Below are 19,801 nucleotides of genomic sequence, written 5' to 3'. Positions count from 1 at the left end.
GTTTATCCTTATAAGAAAGGCAATGAGTCTAAGCCCATACAGCCAATTACAACTGTAATGTATATTTTATATTTTGCTGCCACTGAACTGGAGAAGTATTCTATTATTATATATGTATAACAACAATGATATGATCAGTTATCTTAAGATTCTAAGTGCTGAGTTTATTGTTGTGTCAATAATGTCCTGTGATATTATTATTAATGTGTAATCTATGAATTAATATAAACAATTGCATAATACTAAGTGCTTTACAAATGATGTGATGTTTTGAAATTGATAATATATTTTTAATGGGATGAAATAAAGGGTATTAATATTTTTATTCTGTGTTATGTAACAGATAGAAATCTATTGTGAATATTTTAAAACAAGATCTAATAACAAGAATATTATAATGTTGGGAATTGGTTTATTTATTGTATGACAGTACATTATTCTTTTTTACAATTGTTGTATTTAAAAAATAAAAGCAATACAATTATAAGTCTTATTTTTATTTATATATATATATATATGATAGCGCAAACTCAATACAATGACTATTTTCATTGTTAATTGATTAATTTAATTATATTCGACCTGTATTGATCAAATCACTGTTATTTAATATTTAACATAATGAAGTATTAAAGTTAAGGATTATTATAAATATTGTAAATAGCGCCATCTAGTACTTATAGACCGAACTAAGTTGTTTGTCATAAGATAATCGTTACGCCTGCTTCTCTCCCTACTACACTGAATTCGGTCTATAAATACGGAGGTCGGTAATTGAATAACTCTCTTTCTGTGTGTAACCGTTGCACCGAATACATCTCTGGAATTTGATAAAAGTGTTTATTATTTAATTATCGTAACGATGAGTTGTCTGGTATCAATCCCCGCTCTAACATCAGAAGAGAGGGATGACATCACGCCCAAGAAACTAATAACAATCTAATAAACCATCGTGTCATTCACTGACATTGAGAATAACAAATCATTTATTTAAATAAACCTACATTGAAGCACTATCTACCGCCCATTCGGAAATTTGTCTTATGAAAAATGAGCAAAAAACTTGCGTGTTACTCTTTTGAATAATTTAGTTGTAATTTTACATTTTTAAGCTGGACGATAAGAATACAAACTACCACCAGCACCAATTCAATAGACTCACAATAAGAAATACACAACTGGTTGAGTAACTGAATAAAAGTAAATCAGTCATAGTGGTTAGAGCAGATTAATGTCTACTCAACCATAATTTAGAGAGCCCAATGATTCGTCTCACCATTCCGCCACGTGTCTCGACATGTTAGTGAGCATGACTATGACGCTCAACCACGTCATAACTATTTAGAATTATTATGTGATAGTTATTCATAACATTAAGGATAAGAACATCTTCTTTAAAGTATTGACCGCGTCACTGCCAAAATAATTAGCAACAACGAATTTAATATTCTACAAAAACAAATAGAACTATACAAACGGAAACTTAATGAAGTATATTTATCGGATTTCAATCCTGATAATCGTAGGCTTACAATAGTAAAATGGTGCCAGCAAGTAGATTCATTGATTGAATTGTGAGGTCGTTCTACAACCGAGTATAACTACTATGATGATAATAATTTAATTACTTTAGATCAAAAAAAAAAGGGGTATGAATAATTAAATTTTATAAAATACAGCTTTCAATTTTGAATTACTAAATAAAATATAAAATTAATTATACAAAGTCCAAAATAACGGGCTACTCCCTTTTATAGCTATAATAACAATAAAAGGTTCTTCATTCTTCTACCATTGAAAAAATAAAATACAATCAAAAAAATATTTCAGTCAGAATAACCGAACAAGCTTCAAAAAATAAAAACAGATTTGACATTAGATATGGCAATGGTACCCCCTACAAACTTAACGATTTCGTTTTCCGTAACAATTACAAAAAAAAAAAATAATAATAATAAAAGACAAATATAAAGAAATTTAAACAATATTAGAAACCTGTTCACAACTCGTCTGGTCGGCTCGCGTGCTGCTCGTATAATGCCTTTTTTTAATCAGTCTGTGACGAAAGTGGCGGCGCCACTGTCAGTATAAACTTTACGCTCTGCTTAATAAATTACATTAACGTAATAAAATATTACAAAAATGTTTTTATGTTAAAAAATAAGTAACTAATATTATGTGCCAGTATTAGTGATAGTTTCTACAGTTTGTGATAAATACGTTTTGTAAAAAATCCAAGGACTGATACTGTTTTGTGTTAAAATCGTATGTGTAATCAAGTTAAATTGAAATCACAACCGTACAATAGTTAAAACAAACAAAATAAATACTAGGCCATTATAATACATAATCTTCACTAACAGGCAAGACATTACGAACATTTAATTACAATAATCTCTTTAATGTGGGTGTGTGGATAATTGTTATCAATTCAAATATCCACTATTGTAAGGTACTGACATAAACCGTTATAGCACTTGAAATGAATTCGTAAATTAGAACAAAATATTGCAGTAGATCTGGTTCAATGGCAACGAGTCTGAATTTAAATATAAATTCGCAGGATCTAATCCTAACAACTTATCTCACTTTTTGTGAAGCCAAAACAATTTATCAGCAATATTGTGTGCATTGTTATTATTCTGTATAGTATTTGGGCTGCTTATTACATTATTAACATATTACGAAGCTAGATTCAGTGTAGTCTTACCTTCAAAGTTTAAAGAGCAAAACTGTAGACTAACTAAATTGACAACATTTTAAATAATTACCAAATGAAATTGCTCCACATGACTACAGTCCCAGCCTACAAGAAAGATATGAAGGGAAAATTAAAATATATACCGTCTTTTGAAAAAAAAAAAAAAAAAAAAAAAAAAAAAAAAAAAAAAAAAAACCTGGTTTAGCACTAGTAATAAACCATTGACCAAAGTATTAAAGAAGTTTATCTCTAAACTGTGATTCGCCTATGGTCTAAAGTTAGACCTGCGATGCCCCTAGTTTAACTGTAGTACTGAGAAGTTCTCTGTTAGATCTGGATTCGTAATAATGTTACGTTTATTCCAAGTATTAACTTCAGGGATGGTTTAAACCAGGATTATTTAGACACGTTTCGTCAGAGTTTTAACAGATTTTTTGTAATAAGACCGATAATGTCATTAAGAGGAATACTACTCTTAAAGCATAATTAGCGGAAATGTCTGGTTATTGTGAAAGAATTTGTTTAGAAAGGGATCGCTTACAAGAAATCTTCCACGCATATGACCAATGCTCATATGAGGCTACATTGGAACGAATATCTTTCCTAGAAAATAAATTGAGTGAAGCTCAAGCTCAAATTTCTTTTCTCATATCGTAGAAACAAGTTCTTTTTCAGAAAAATACATGCCATTTATATAGTGAACTGATTACTTGCAACAACATCGCGGGATCTGAAAAAGCTAAGGCGATAGATTTAACCGCCACATCTACCTGTTAATTCGATCAAGCGAAATTTTATGGGTAGTAATCAAACAAATAAATATGTCAAGTTAAACAAATAAATAAAAAAAAAAAAAAAAAAACGCAAATTTATTCAAGACACATGAAGTAAAATTAAAATCTATATCGCTCAAAATGAAATAAAAGAGTATTTATTAGCTATAGAACATTTAGTTGGGTTAAGCCCTAAATAACTTATATCGTATAATCATTACACATCTGCAAGTTGTAACAGTGTTAATGGGACTAGAGAGTCACAGTCTATGACATTTCACTCTGTACAGGATACTTTAGCTGAGACTCAACCAATAGAAAATGTAATTGACAACTGTCAACTAACTAGTTCTTTTAAAACGTATATCATCTCAGATAGTTTGCGTATACATATGGGTAAAATATTACCAAAACCCAGAAAGTATTTAAAGTAAATGAAATGAAAGTACTGCTTCCCGGGTTTTTTATCTTTGGCACATAACTAACAAAATAATAAATGAAAAGAATTTTAACAGTAATAGTACTATTATACTTTGTTTTGGCAATTCGTGGAATGTAAATAAACAGGATTATAGATTGTATACACGCACTCGCAAATATTATTGAGCAGGGTGTAGGTAGACTAATAATATCATCTTTGCTAATATTAATGCATTGCATCAGTAAAATGATAAAATATTGAAACTTAATTTGTGATGGCACAATTTGTCAGTGCATAGTGAAAAACTGTTATTTTTTTTTATACAAATAAAATAGTTAATAATTGTTATGACAGGAGGTACAATACGCCTTTATTGTAAACAAAAGTTGGCCTATACTAAATTACTAGTATATAATTTATTTAACGATAAATTAAATGTAGTTTAACGAAGTACTGTAATAAAACGGCAATAAACATAGAATGTACTAAATAGTATACCAATAAATGAATGTATTGTATAAACTGTTTATTTTGGATAGATATAACTTTCTTCTAAAGATTGTATAGATAGAAATTATTTAATTTCTATTGACTAGATTGACTTTCTAGTACCTGTAAGGGCCTACTTATAAAAATAAATATTTCAATTTGTGTCACCGTTCATAGGCCGCCATCTTATGACAATACTTATCAACTACCCTCGAAGAAACAAAAGTGACAACATCAAAAACAATAAGAGTAGTGACACATGAACACATGAAGTCGATCCTGAGTTCAAAACTTCACAGATCCATGATAACCGTGATAGCTATACTGAAGAAAATTAGCAATGAATAATGAAGCCACTTGTCTGTACGGGTGTAAACACTTAGTCTGACAACTGGGCACAACTTTTTGCTATTATTATTACAAAAATATGAAAGCCACTTGTCTGTACGGGAGTAAAAACTCAGTCTGACAACTGGGCTCAACTTTTTGCAATTATTATTACAAAGATATGAAAGCCACTTATCTGTACGGGTGTAAACACTCAGTCTGACAACTGGGCTCAATTTTTTGCTATTATCATTACAATTATAAGCAAGCCACTTGTCTGGACGAGTGTAAACAACTGTCTGACAACTGGGCCAACATTTCTATTAAGTTTTTCTTTAATAATAGAATTATAACATTATTTCTGTTACAGATTAGGATATTCGCATGCTCAGAGCACGAGCAGCTCATCAGGATAGCCGTGATAGCGCAAACTCAATACAATGACTATTTTCATTGTTAATTGATTAATTTAATTATATTCGACCTGTATTGATCAAATCACTGTTATTTAATATTTAACATAATGAAGTATTAAAGTTAAGGATTATTATAAATATTGTAAATAGCGCCATCTAGTACTTATAGACCGAACTAAGTTGTTTGTCATAAGATAATCGTTACGCCTGCTTCTCTCCCTACTACACTGAATTCGGTCTATAAATACGGAGGTCGGTAATTGAATAACTCTCTTTCTGTGTGTAACCGTTGCACCGAATACATCTCTGGAATTTGATAAAAGTGTTTATTATTTAATTATCGTAACGATGAGTTGTCTGGTATCAATCCCCGCTCTAACATATATATATATATATATATATTTCTGATGTGTTGTTTTGCATATTTGTAGTTAAATAGCAGAATAGTCTATATGTATAACAGAAGCATTATAGTTTTGTAATACTACAAAAAAATAAATTAAAATCCTCTACACAGCTCCAGCTAGTTCTAAACTATGCACATCTTGTGCTTTCGGTACAAAACTAATAAGTATACTGTATTTTTTTTCTGGTATATTCTGGACATAAATTGAATTTAATATGCTATTAAAACTCGTCCATTCAAAATTCAAAATTCAAAATATCTTTATTCATGTAGATCTATTACAGACTCTTATGATATGTCAAATCTACCGTCAGTTCGGAATGATTTCGAGATGAGAAGAACTGACAAGAAACTCAGCTCGTATTTTTTTTTTAATGTTGTACATATTTATAATAATACTATTTCATTTAAATTTAAATTTGGGAGAATAGAGTGACCACTAGCATATGCTATATAAAAAAAATAAAAAAACTCAAAAAATCTAATCAGTGTTCGCAACAGACCAGTCCCCACAAGCAGCACCCGTACACGAGTATGACGGATGAGCCAGCCATCATTGCACTCAACCATATTAGAGGGAGCACATCGACCCGGCCCACCACGCCGCCACAAGTTTGAACTTTATAGTGAGCATGACTGTTTCAAGTTACTCCACTACGTCATTTATATTATTTACAGCATAAACTGTACCAATCACAGTTTTCACCCATTACATTATTTAAATTACAATATGTCATTAACATCAATAAAGGATTATAAAGTTAGGTCACTTAGGCCCTTGTGGAGTTATGGTATCCAGATGACACCGCATGTACCATAACATGATATTTTTTTTCTATAAGTGATTATCAACAGTCTGGCGATCGGATGGTAGGTAGTCCGTCATCTATATACATACATGGACCCACCACTATAACTCGTGTGGCGTGACAGTTGTGGTTAGTGGCGTCAGCAGCTCGAGGTATTGAAATTTGAAAACTTTGTTTTCATTTAATTTATTTAAGTTACCTATTTTGGTTGTATACAAATGCAACTAAAATAATATAAAATAAACAATAATTTTGTTTAATAAATTGTAATAATAAATGTTTGTAGCTGGAATTCACTTCTGACCGGAAGCCCCTTCCGGTCGGGGGGTCGTGGCTATTTGCCACCCAATATTTAGTACACCCGCGCTATCTCGCGATGCTATTCAAAACCACATTTTTTTATTGAGGGGTTTGGGCTATTGTCAGACCTGTAGCACTGGGACCTACAGAAATCTATCATAGGTACTCGTCCTTTTTCAGAATTCGCTACCTACACCCGGCAGGACAAGTATTTCCAAACTAAGTTTCCATAACTTTAAAGAAAGGCCACATCATTTACTTACAGTAGACCACCAGTCCTCCTTTCTAACAGCCCCAACCATACTTATATATACTACTATAGTATCCCTAATTATAATTTATATATCCTTGTAAGTTACCTTACATAAAACTAAGTAATTAAATATCTATTACTCCTACTTATGCAGGTAGGTACCAACTAGAAAATTAGCGACATTAAATAAAAACAGGTGGAATGACCGATATGAATATTTTATATGCGCTGTTTGTTTGCTTTTTAGTTGCATTAAGCGGGTACCTATTAATTTACTAGCGCATGTCCATTTGGCTTTAAATGAATATTATTTTTATTTATTATTTTCTTCCATATAAGATTAACCTAGACTATACTTCCATATTGACCTATTGTGGATACTCGTACTACCCCCACTTGACTCTAAATACTGCGAGTACGAAAATAGCAGCCTCAAAAAAAATTCTAGTGAAACTCCGATGAGATGAGTGGTGACAATTCGCCGTCTGTTACATTAAATGTAAATATGAAATTGAAATTGTGTTATTGGTATTTTGCTTATTTATGTAATTATATAATTTTAGAAGTACATTAGCATGTTTAGATCTATATTATTTTTTTATACTTGTTAAATTGCACCGCCATACTATCTCTGATCAACGCGACGGTTGACTGGTAGAGAATGCCATCAGGCATTGAGTTCGACATGTACTTATACAATTTTGTGTGCAAAAGAATAAATAAATAAATGTGGGTAAATGTTATGAACATTGACTGCGTCCACGATTAAGACAGTTGACAATGACTATCTGTCCCATCTGGTATTACCTACAGTTGAAATTGTATGAGCACTGAAATTACCTAAATTTAAGAAAATGTATACATTTCGATTAGTAACAAGAATCATTATTTAAACCGATTCAATTGACACCACAAATAGTATAATAACATTCTTATTATTTACAAAAATATCTTTCGTAACTTTATTAAATCTTTGTGATGTAGAATTTGACGGATTATGTTATCTTCGTGTGATCGCGGGTTCAATTCCAATACAATGGTACAATTATTGATCATATATTTGTACTGGCATAGTAAAAATATCTAGATCATTTTCATTATTTGTAACATCTAATTTTTATTTAGCAATGAGGAACCCCAATCGCTCTACCTACCAGCGAATATTCTGTAAAGTAACAAACACGTAACTCGTTAGGCAGTTACGACTTATTAAGCAACAATTATATAGATAAGAAGTAAATAGATTGCGTTTATTATCCTGTCTGGATCATCGAACGGAAATGAATCGATAATAGCTGTGGGCAGACCTGACTAATCCAGTATATAACACATCACACTGCTGTCGCGAATTGAGAAAGTTTTTCGCGTCCGACCGTGTTTTAAAACAGAGCCGTGCCTCTATAAGACATTGTAATAATGGACTACAGAATTTGTAAGTTGAATATATTATTACTTAATAATAATATCATACGCAATTAAAAAATATACGAATTTTACCCGAAGTAGAATTTGGAAAAATCGCACATATACGTCTAATAATTTTTTTATGGATTACTATGGATTGATGCACCCGTCTGCGATAACGGTTTACGCTAGCGGGACACCAATGGAGGATAATAGGATGAACATGAGATCAGGTCAGTTAGCCCATCGTGACAAATTAACCAGGAATTTATCACGATTGTTTCCAGCGGAAATCAATCTGATATGATATATTTCTAGCAATGGTATCAACAGTCCGCATTACTAATAATCGCCTTCCTCCTGTCTCACCTAATTCAGCCAACAAGCAGCTTGATTTGCATGGTTTGTTTCGGTTGGGCTTAGACTAATCTTAATTAGGCAGTGAAATTACTGGATAAGAGACGTGCCATCATAGTCACTCAGAAATTATGGCGCATAAGTGGTCTCACGAGGTTACATGAGATGTGTGAACAAGAGCAGCACTATATTCTGCCAATACTTATTTACCTCATCCGTTCAGCTGTTCTATAGTGAATATGAAAACTGAGAGATTATTCACTTTTTACTTAGTAGATTATTTACTTGTTACTTTTTACTTAGCGAGTATTTACTTTTACGGCGAAAGTAATATATTTTTCAACAAACTATAAATATCTCGAAGGTTCGAACACGCCCCATAGTTCCTATGGTCATGGGCTCGCTTGCCGCTCAATCCAAATATTTGTGTTCATGAAATTATCTATTTCTTTTATTTGAGTTTTCTATGTAGCTATATTTATACCATGTAAAATGTATTTAAGTATTTCAAGCTAGATTCCATAGCACCAGCTCTGCTTAATTAGATAGCGGTGTGTGAAATGTTGAGAGTTATTTGTATATACCATTATCTCTATAAAATCAATCCATTTCCCTCTAGTTCAGTGTTTATGTCATGTAATTATGTCCTTGCATATATTTATGCCTTGAACCGCTTTTCCTACTTATATGGATTTGACGATAAATATATAGGGGTAATTAAATTTTATTTATTTATCTGCTATTGTTAGGTATAAACTATAATTTAGTATCATGTATTTTTAGTTTACCGACGTCTTTCGAATTAGATTTGTTATCGGAATTGACATTATCGGAAATATTTGAACTTACGAACTATTACTATATTATATTACGAAAGTTTCTTTCACTGATTATAGTGAAAGATATAAATATAACACCTACGTCGATTTATTTGCCTGTATAAACAATCATACAAATCATACTCATGAGCACAAACGTTTCTGCTGTGCGAGGAATCGAACGCATTGGAAATAAAGCAGCGTGCTAAACCACTAGACCACCGAGGCCGCTACAAAAGTAAGGATAACATGTAATGTACGCATTCCTTTTGGTGCGTAAAATTCTAAGTAACTAAGATAGTCCGACGAGTAGACTCTCCGGGGATGTCCGACTTCCTCACTTGACAGTTACGTGTTTGGCAACCTAAATCGCAAGTGACAAACAAAGAAATTCCACTATGTATTGATCATTGTAACAATAGGAAGTTGTATCAACATGCCTAAGTGTCTATAATATAGTGTTTTATAGTGCTTCATCAAGGAATTTTATGTTTTCATTGGCACTTATTAGTTTTTTTGATCTGATTTCGTGGTTGGTCGAGTTTTGAGTCTCAGACTATAAAATGAAAATATGTACTGATATTTTTTAAATATGTAGGTACAGTAACTATTTTGGATATTAGGCATTATTACTGAGCCATCTCTCTATATTCTGGTAACATTGACACAGTCCGCTAAAAACATACATGAATATGAAACTGATGAGGAGAGAAATCATTTGTGAGTCTGCTGTCACCTACATTGGAGATGGTGAAGCATATTCATAGTTGACATTACCAGTCCACACGATTGTATTATTATCTAATTGTCTATGAATTTAAGAGTTTATTATATAAGGGTGAATTTAAAGGATTTTTTATTGCAGAAGTGTTATTATAATAACACTTCTTCAATAAAAAATGATTATCAAATTGAAATTTTCCTTTATTTAATATATTTAGATTTCTAGTTATTTATAATTTGTACTATGTAAAAAAACACATAACACAATAAGCTGTTATGAGTTTCGGCAAAGTTTTTATAGTGTCTCTATTAACACTTCCACCATGTCTGCTCGACCGTCACATGTTCCCCTTGGAAATCATCGTAGTTAATTTCTAGTAAATTCGCCACACGAACTGACCTGACTTGATGCTCATTCTATTATATTTCATTGGTGCCCCGCCAGCGTATACAATTAGGGCAGGCGGGTGCACAGTTCCATTATTATTCCTAAAAAAACGATTACTGATTACATATTATGGTATATTTCTTTCAGTGTTTTTCCTGATCCTAGCAGTTGGGTGCATCTACGCCGAGCAAAGTACGACGGCACTATGCGCTTGTCCGAAGATTTATTCTCCAGTCTGCGCATCCAATGGCAAAACTTACAACTCCCCTTGCGAGTTCCGCTGCGACGCCGAAGATATCAAGTTGAAGACTGGTGCAACAATCCATATAGTCAGAAATGGAAGATGTAAAAACGATTAGCACTAATACGTTTTTCTGTTTCCACAATTTTTCGATAATAAAACCAAATTAATATCTGTATATTATTTCATTAGTGGATTTTTCAACTATTTATCAACCGTGGGAGATAGAGATAGAGAGAGAGAGACCTTCTATTTTGTACATTATTTATACTAGTTGTCCCGGCAAACGTTGTTTTGCCTTAAAATAAAAAAAAAAATTTGCGTTGGACTACCCCTAACATTTAGGGGGATGAAAAATAGATGTTGGCCGATTCTCAGACGTACTCAATACGTGTGAGCGTTGAGTTGTTGAAATTTCATGAGAATCGGTCAAGCCGTTTCGGAGGAGTATGGGAACGAAAACTGTGACATGAATTTTATATATAAGATACTATATATTTGTATATACCTCTTACCTTAACACCTGCTTCATCTAGTCAGTTTGATTTGTAGTCTGAATTGTTTTTTTTATGGATGATAATGGAATAGTGCACCCGCCTGCATTTTTACACTCGCGGGGCACTAGTGGAGGATGATAAGATGAGCATGAGGTCAGGTTAGTTAGCCTATCGTGCAAATTAACTAAGAATGTATCACGATGGTTTCCAGGGGGAACTGCGTGGTCAACCTAACATGGTACATTGCTAGTAATGGGGACATTAGTCCACGTTACTAACAATCCCCTCTGCATTTCAGCCGAAGGGTATAGGTAGGAATGAAATCAACGTATGCTTCTGGCATAACACCGTACAAAAGACATGGTATGTTTGTTATTGTTCGAATGGCAACGTATGAATGGTACTACTAGAGTCACATGATGATGTGATGTTGTCGTGTATGTAGGCGACAGTTACCACTTACCATCATGTGTGCACACAGCTTGTTTATCATTACAGATAAATATAAAAACAAGTTAGTTACGTTAAGAATATTCTACATATTCTTAACGTAACTTGTATATTTATACCTATTACAATAGTTTCTAAGTCGGTTTCATATAAATTTCAGGCTAATTTTATGTGTGCATAACTGAGGTGATAGCATATGGAATTGACTTACAAACTGAAATAATAATGATATAAATAATAATTTTTATTTGTTCTCAAATAGTGAGCTGTTACAATTGCTGCTTATAATAAAAATTAATCGAGACAAAACTGCTACAACTCAATAAATAACAATGCGAAATGAATTCCCAAGGAACATAAGTTGAAATAAATATCATATTACTTTCTTTCTATGGAAAAATAGTTTTTATTTGAACTTAAAAATTATAAATACATAATAAATTATAAATTATACCTTATAAATATAATATAATAACTAAAATATATTATTAAAACGAGTTCCTTTAGGTACGGGTCCGAAGATACAGCAACAGGCAGCGTTCGCCTTTGAATGCCAGCTTTCTTTCTATTACTTTAAAAATATCTAAGTCAAACATGAGTTCAATAACATTGTTTTTAACGTTGCATTCATGTAAGTAAATATTTAGTATGTAGATTGCCTTACATTGTTATTGTATGTATTAAGATTAGATTCATCTTATCGGTCAAGTATACTTTCATTGACCCTAATCTTTCTAAATTATCTACCTACAAAAGTCTAATAAAAATGGCTTCTATCATCTCATTTTCATGTATTCGAAATGACGACCTTTGAAATCCTGCTAATAAATCATTAAACTACGACGTTTAATAGGGGAACAATTCAAAAGTTAGGGAAATTAAGATGATTTTTGTCGCTATGGTGTTACGCTTCAAAACTTCAGTAGTTTTCATTTGTACATATCTTGCTAAGAGCATAAGCTTAAAGATAGCTGCAAGTTTGCGCCATTCCTAATTAACCGTAGTTCCTTCATCTTTAGGGTACCTTTATCTTCCGTAGAGAACCCTAGAAACCAACGTGTTTATGTTTAGTAGCGTGTTTATCTATTACGTATCAATGCGGGGCGGTGACTGAACTTTTCTAGTCTATTCTATGATTAACACATTAGAATTTCATAATGAAGGTCGACCATTTATGCAAATATCAAATATGTGAGTGAATTCCCCTATATGTACTAAATGACATAATCAGCATTTTGTTATTAGCATTGTTATGTATCTCACACTAAAGGTCCCCGTACGTTTTCGGTAAGAGTCGTACGATCCGCGCGATTTTTATATACTAGCACCGTAATAATTTTGAAAGATACTAAAAATTATATTATTATCGTTTTATGTTTATTATTGATTGGCAGCCCGCCCCGGCTTCGCATGGATATTGAACAAAAAAAATTAAAAGCAATTGAATTTCATTGGATCGGATTTAGTTTCCAGAATACATCAGCAGGTCAGGAACGCGTCTCAGTATAAATTAATGAGAAATATCTACAATTGTATTTATTTACACCATGGAGTGAGCAAACTTTTTGACCTATGGGCCTATTTTTTTTTTCTTTGTGGGCCGCACTTAAATAAACTTATTAATCATTTACATGAATAAAATATCGCGCAGTTACGGCGATTTTGTAAAGCATGTGTGAACAAGTCGCTGACAAGTGAGTAACTAGTCAAAAAAAATTGTTTCGGTTTCGAAATATTTTATGATAATTAATTTTATATCGATGGGAGAAAGTCGAGAAAATAAATTCTATTTCATAAATATCTGACGGGCCGCAAGCGGCGTACAGGCCGCAAGCGGCGAACAGGCCGCGTGTTGCTCATCCCTGATTTAAACCATATTATTTAATAAATAAAAAAAAATACATAACAATGAGCCTTTATCTTCGTTTCAAGCATATATGTGTGTGTTTACCACATTATTAATTTTTTGTAACTACCATAATTCATAATGGTACAGCACAATTATGAATTATGGTACTTACAAAAAATAGGTTATTATGATCAAATAATGTGGTAAATACACACACATATGCCTAAGACGAAGATAGAGGTTTTACAGGAGGAAAATGTTGAAATAGGTATCGTGACCCTTTTGAATCAATATTTTGCGTTTTTGCGTAAATCGATTGTTACATAAGTTGACAGCTTGAAAGTGGCAATGTATATATATATATACCATTTGATCCCTCATGCCTTGTTATCCCTGAACTAAGTAGTCACATCTCCATACCACGGAATTTCACTGCCGTAACTCACCCATCAGCCGAAACTTACAAAGTACGCTGCTTGGAGGCGGAAATAGACGAAACAGATGTAAATACCCCATTCGAACAAAGTATACCTAGGTAAAATTGTCTTGGTATACCTGAGAACTAAGTTGTTACGTCTCCATACCCTGAATTTTACTACCACATCTCACCACCACACTATCATCATTCCAAAGGGTAATGGTTTAAAAACCAGAACATATCTCGCAAAGCAAACTACTAGCAACTGAGTTGGATGAGACAGAGGTACCCAACAACCCTCATAAACAAAAAGATAAACAACAATCATAAATGCAAATATCTATTTATTTATTCTTTTCCCAGTACGTATGTAGATATATTATCCTAATTCAATATAAGATCGATGCATCGAATGCCAGTAATTGCGGGCAGTCCTTTCGCTTCCAAATATGCTAATCGACACTGAAATGTACACTCGTTTGTGTATCGTCGGCTGTCAGAGGCACATATAGGGTCATATTGAGGGGTACAATAGCAATATACTTCAGCCCAATCCACCTGGGCCCTGGCGACAGCTGCTGATAATGCTACAAATACAATTAATACTGGAACAGAACGATAATAAAAATATATACACCATTATTTACTGAGAGCGTCATAGCCTACTGACCATTGTGACTCTTAGACCTAGAAAAAGGATCTAATGGTCGTAAAATACTAAATATGAGTAATTAATTCAAGAGACTGTGATACAATATTAATTCAAAGCATTATAAAATTCATATTAATTAAAAATATTCAAAATTAAGTGGTCATGTTATCATCAGTGGTCAGGTCATCTATTTGTACCTATTAGTTTGTCTCTAAATTAATTTGTAACTATATACAGTACCTACTTAACCGATGTTTAATTGTTAACCGATTTTGACGGGACATTCACTCGTAGATAGTTAATTTTATAGGCTACTTTAATTTATTTTAATCGAAAATGTAGTTATATTATCGGATGAAATCGCGGGTAATAACTAGTTTAAAATAAATTAAGAACATATCTCGGAAGATAAAAAAAAAAATAGTTCCCTAGAAAGCTAAGGAAAACAAATAACTTTGTAGTCATTTAAATATATGCATTAATAATGCATACACACCTACGTCTTTAAATTAATAATGCTTGAATTTCTAGTAATATAGTATTACTATAATATGGTTATGACACAAGAATGAGGTGACCAATATGTCATCGGCATTATTAATATTACAAGAAATTTCTAGTGTTGTTCAATATTACCTTGGTATTCTTTTAATAATTAATTTCATTGAAAGAGCAATAATGACAGCATAATATGACTAAAATATGTACAAGGAAATGTATTTATTTTAGATAAAGATGTGCAATGTAAACACTATATCGTAGTAAGCAATTGTAGGTGGGTACTGCATCATATTTACGTAAAAGGATGTAAATTAATAACAAAAACACATCACAGGTTAAGAGAGAGGGAGGTGTCGACAAAGTATCACATTTTTTTATCTTGTTTGAATTTAGTTAGTTATTCTATAACACTATATTGGAAAATTATAGTCCTAAATCAGGGAGGAGGAGAGATAATGTTACTGAAATTGGTGTGTTGAATAGCTGGTTATGTTTGATAGTATGGATAGCTGTAACTTTTTACTATTTTATTCGCTGTACCATAAATAGCATCTCATGCAAAATAATCTGAATTAATTAGAACGAATTATAAAGTTGATGTTCCAATTTGCATTATTCACGGAAAATCATTTTCCCATTCAGTATTTATGTAATGTTTAATCTTTGTTGTATATATGTTTGACAAAAAAATAGTAAGTTACAAAATAAAGTTTATTTATTAAGAATATTGCGCAGACAAAAAATTTTGAGTTTGTTCTTAACAGATAAATAAAAATACATAGATAATTGTTGGAATCTTAATACATTATATATAATTAATATTTTATAAAAGAATACTTAACAATAAATATAACTTATACTTAATAAAAAAAACAATAAATAAATACATACAAACATCGGTGTTTTATTTCAGGAGTATAATACAGGATATGTATACTTATGTATCGATATAGGTACACCAAATTTGAGGTTGCCACCCCCTAAAATTGGGATTCTACGAGCATCTATCCAATCGGATGATAGCGAGATGGTAACCATAAGATAATTGGAGCTGGCGTGCTCTGCATTGGAACTCGCAAGGGCTGTTGTACGTGTTGCCGTCGCTTGCGCATACTGGCGAGTACACCCGGGGGCAGGGACACTGCTGCCACTGACACGACACTGCAGTCGCTGTCAGCAACAGGAGGAACACTGCGAACATCATCAACAGCTCAATACACCAGTATACAATCAGTCAATTTCAAATGAAAATCGGATACGTTATACTGCGTGACGTTCTTTGCTGTTTGGAAATTGTTATATCATAGCACATCCACCACATAAATTAGAGACACGATATGTGATCAAACTATAGATACTATAAACAATTTTCTCTGAAAATACATTCTAAGGTGTGCATTTTTCTTAAGTATTTTTCTAACCGAGGGTATAAATTTTTCTTTTATTGAGGGTTTTGGACTTAGAACTTGTAGCACTGCGACCCACATAGATCTATTGGGCTACCTAGATCGTCAGGAACAAGAATTGAAGGATATTCTTAGGAGCGAGGGTTTTTATCTCTTCAGGATAGAGTGTATACTTTCCAAAGGAAATATTTTGTTTATGCATGAGTGGGCTACATAGAATGTGGTTGTAGCCCATTGGCATTTCGTCTTCAGCTTGGACAAATCTGCAGATTTTGGTAGAGAGTAAATAACTCTAATCTACTAATCTACTCCAGATTAGAGTTATTTAACAAAAATAAATATAATTTAATTTATTTCTTAACTAATGCCAATTCTAACTTAGTTTAAACTATGAACTAACCTTCCCACCAAATAAATAGAGGAATAAAAAAGTAAAATTTTCGAATTCTTCAAGTGATTTAAATATCTTTTCGAACACCAAACAAAGTCATTGAGTTTGAGATTGATACTTGTAATAATTTCTCGGATGTAAGTAAGCTTATTAAGAGCAATTAACTCACTCCACTGGTCTAACTCTACCTATAAAATTCACATTGTGGAGAATATAAGGATTTGGTATTAACAAAATAAATTAATTACATGCAATTTTGTGTAGGAATACACTATGGAATGGAAACATTTAAAGCACATGCATTATATTATAGATATACATATATATGTACATATGTTAATTAGGTAGGTGTTAGTATATAGTGTTATACAAATATTCAATTTAAATTATGACAGCCTCGGTGTTTTAGCGGTTTAACATACCGTTTTACTTCCGATGGTCGCGTGTTCGATTCCTCGCATAAGGTGCAAATATTTGTATTCATGAGTATGATTGTTTGTATCGGTCTGGATGTTTTATATGTATATTATGTGTGTATTTACAAAAAAATGTCTACGTATTTATATCAGTTATCTAGTACCCTTAACATAAGCTATACTTACCGTGGGACTAGATGGCGCTATGTTAATTGGTCAGGGAAAAAAAATGTCCAGTAATGTGTTACCTATCCATATACACTTTAACATGGATACCATGATTGATTTTACATTTTAATTGAATATAGAGTTAATCTTTTATTGTGTTAAATCCCTATATGATTCGAGATTATAATTATATTATATATATTATACTTTTTAAATATTACTTTCAATTTCTTACGAGTATGAGGATACATGTATGCATCGTCATCGTCTGTACGCATAATTATTCGTGTATTCCAACATACAACTGTGATGTCATAATATAGTTGTAAATAATGATGTCGTGCGAACTGAACAGATTTATTTGTTATGCGGGCATGCTGCAACGTATGCCATCTTGTTATCGTATACGTCACACAAATTTAATGATTTTTGTCGTTGTTTGTCTGTTTGTTATTACTTATCTCTGAAACGGGTGGACCGATTTGGACGGGACTTTCAGTCGCAGATAGTTAATGATATAAGGAGTAACTGATACTACTTTTATTTATTTTAATAATAAAAAAGTCAAATTGATAACTAGATGCCATGCTGCAACGGATGCCATCTTGTTATCAAATATATCATACAAATTTCATATTTTTGTCGATATTTGTCTGTTTGTTATTGCTTATCTCTGAAACGAGTCGACTGATTTGGACGAGACTTTCAGTCGCAGACAGCCAATGTCATAAGAAGTAACTTTAATAAAATTCCATGCCTATGAAGGTGTGAGTAACAGCAAGTATGTATATATGTATATAAGAATATTGTAATTATTCATTAATTGATAAAATTTGAGGATTAACAAAATTTGTGAAATGTAAAATAATTATTATCAGTAATGAATTAATGAACGAAATCTCTTATAAAAACAGTAGATACTATGGGTATGTAATATTATTTTACTGTATAAAGTAAGACGTAAGATTAAAATTAAATTACAGTTGGAAAGCTGTCCCTTGTCATTAAAACATGCTCACAAGCTTTGTTTTAGTTGGAAATCTAAATAGAATATACTGCAGTTAATACTTACATGCACTGTAATCCATTATTGTACACAAATAATTTATATTCTTTAATTTTACAAACATAAATTCGATTTACTGATCCGAATCGATTTTCCGTGTCAGAACCTTGGTGTACTCAGGTTACAATCCAACGGCGTCAGAATAATGGCGGCCCTGCCGATACCTTTGTTTCTTTTATCTCAACAAGTTGCATTAATTAAATGCGTAATAGTACCAAACAATACAATGCATTCGCCATTTTTATTATTTAACGATAATTGACGTTTGGTATGAATACTGGGTAGAGAATTCGAGTTTGCGATTCGAGTATTCATAATAATATTTTAATAACAAACAATTGGGGGGGAGGGAATTTTCGGTAATAGAACCAATGGTCCATTGCTAGGTTAATTCGAGGTGACTTCACCCCAATCCAAACGAAATGTTCTGAATTCATGCTCGTCCTACGCTAGTGTCCCGTTAACGTATAGTGACCTCGGTAGTCTAGCGGTTTAACACACCGTTTCTTCCGATGGTCGCGGGTTCGATTCCTTGCACAGTGCAGACATTTGTTTTCATGAGGTATGATTGTATCGGTCTGAATGTTTTCTATTTGTAGTAGGTGTTGGATTACGAATCCTTATATAAAGTAATATATAAAATAGAGAGTGGACTGTATTTATTGAAAACAAAATAATTCATGGAAAAGGAAGCAGAAATACGATTTCGAGCTGGAAGAACGTCTTCCACACTCCGAACACCCCAAAGTAAGCAATATAACACCAAACTTACTCCCGTTTGCTGTTTAGTGGCTGGCCACGCACTCTAGAGTGTATATTTTCAGAAAAACAATTATATTATGTTAAATAAATCATTAATTATCTTGTTTTATATAGTAAAAATACGGAGCGTCCTTTTTATTCCAGTTCTTATTTTCAATTGATTTTTTATACTTTTTTCGAAATTTAAGTGGCCACATGTTTTTATATCTGGCCAGTATTATCAAGCGCCATTTGCTCCAGTAAACAAGCCGGTTATACAACCTGCTTAGACTAAGGATGTTCGGAATACGGAACATAAGGTAAGTATTTACAAAAAAAATGTAAGTATTTATATCAGATATCTAATAACCATAACACATACTCAGCTTATCGAGGCGCTGTGTAAATTGTCGAGGGAAA

General features: G+C 32.4%; 1 protein-coding gene across 1 annotated transcript; it reads left to right on the top strand.

Annotated features, from left to right (window-relative positions):
• The first annotated feature begins 8,159 nt into the window (after positions 1–8,159).
• LOC131843907 (ovomucoid-like) lies at positions 8,160–10,996 on the top strand. The gene is made up of 2 exons (XM_059192691.1): positions 8,160–8,327; positions 10,733–10,996. Exons 1-2 carry the CDS (start codon positions 8,312–8,314, stop codon positions 10,942–10,944), a joined length of 228 nt encoding a protein of 75 aa, XP_059048674.1. The 5' UTR covers positions 8,160–8,311; the 3' UTR covers positions 10,945–10,996.
• Positions 10,997–19,801: the final 8,805 nt, after the last annotated feature.

Source organism: Achroia grisella, unplaced genomic scaffold (assembly GCF_030625045.1).
Source record: "Achroia grisella isolate CSIRO2021 unplaced genomic scaffold, CSIRO_AGI_Agris_v1 utg359, whole genome shotgun sequence".
Taxonomy (NCBI): domain Eukaryota; kingdom Metazoa; phylum Arthropoda; class Insecta; order Lepidoptera; family Pyralidae; genus Achroia; species Achroia grisella.
Note: the sequence above shows the minus strand (reverse complement) of the source record. Positions and strands in the feature narration are given on the sequence as shown.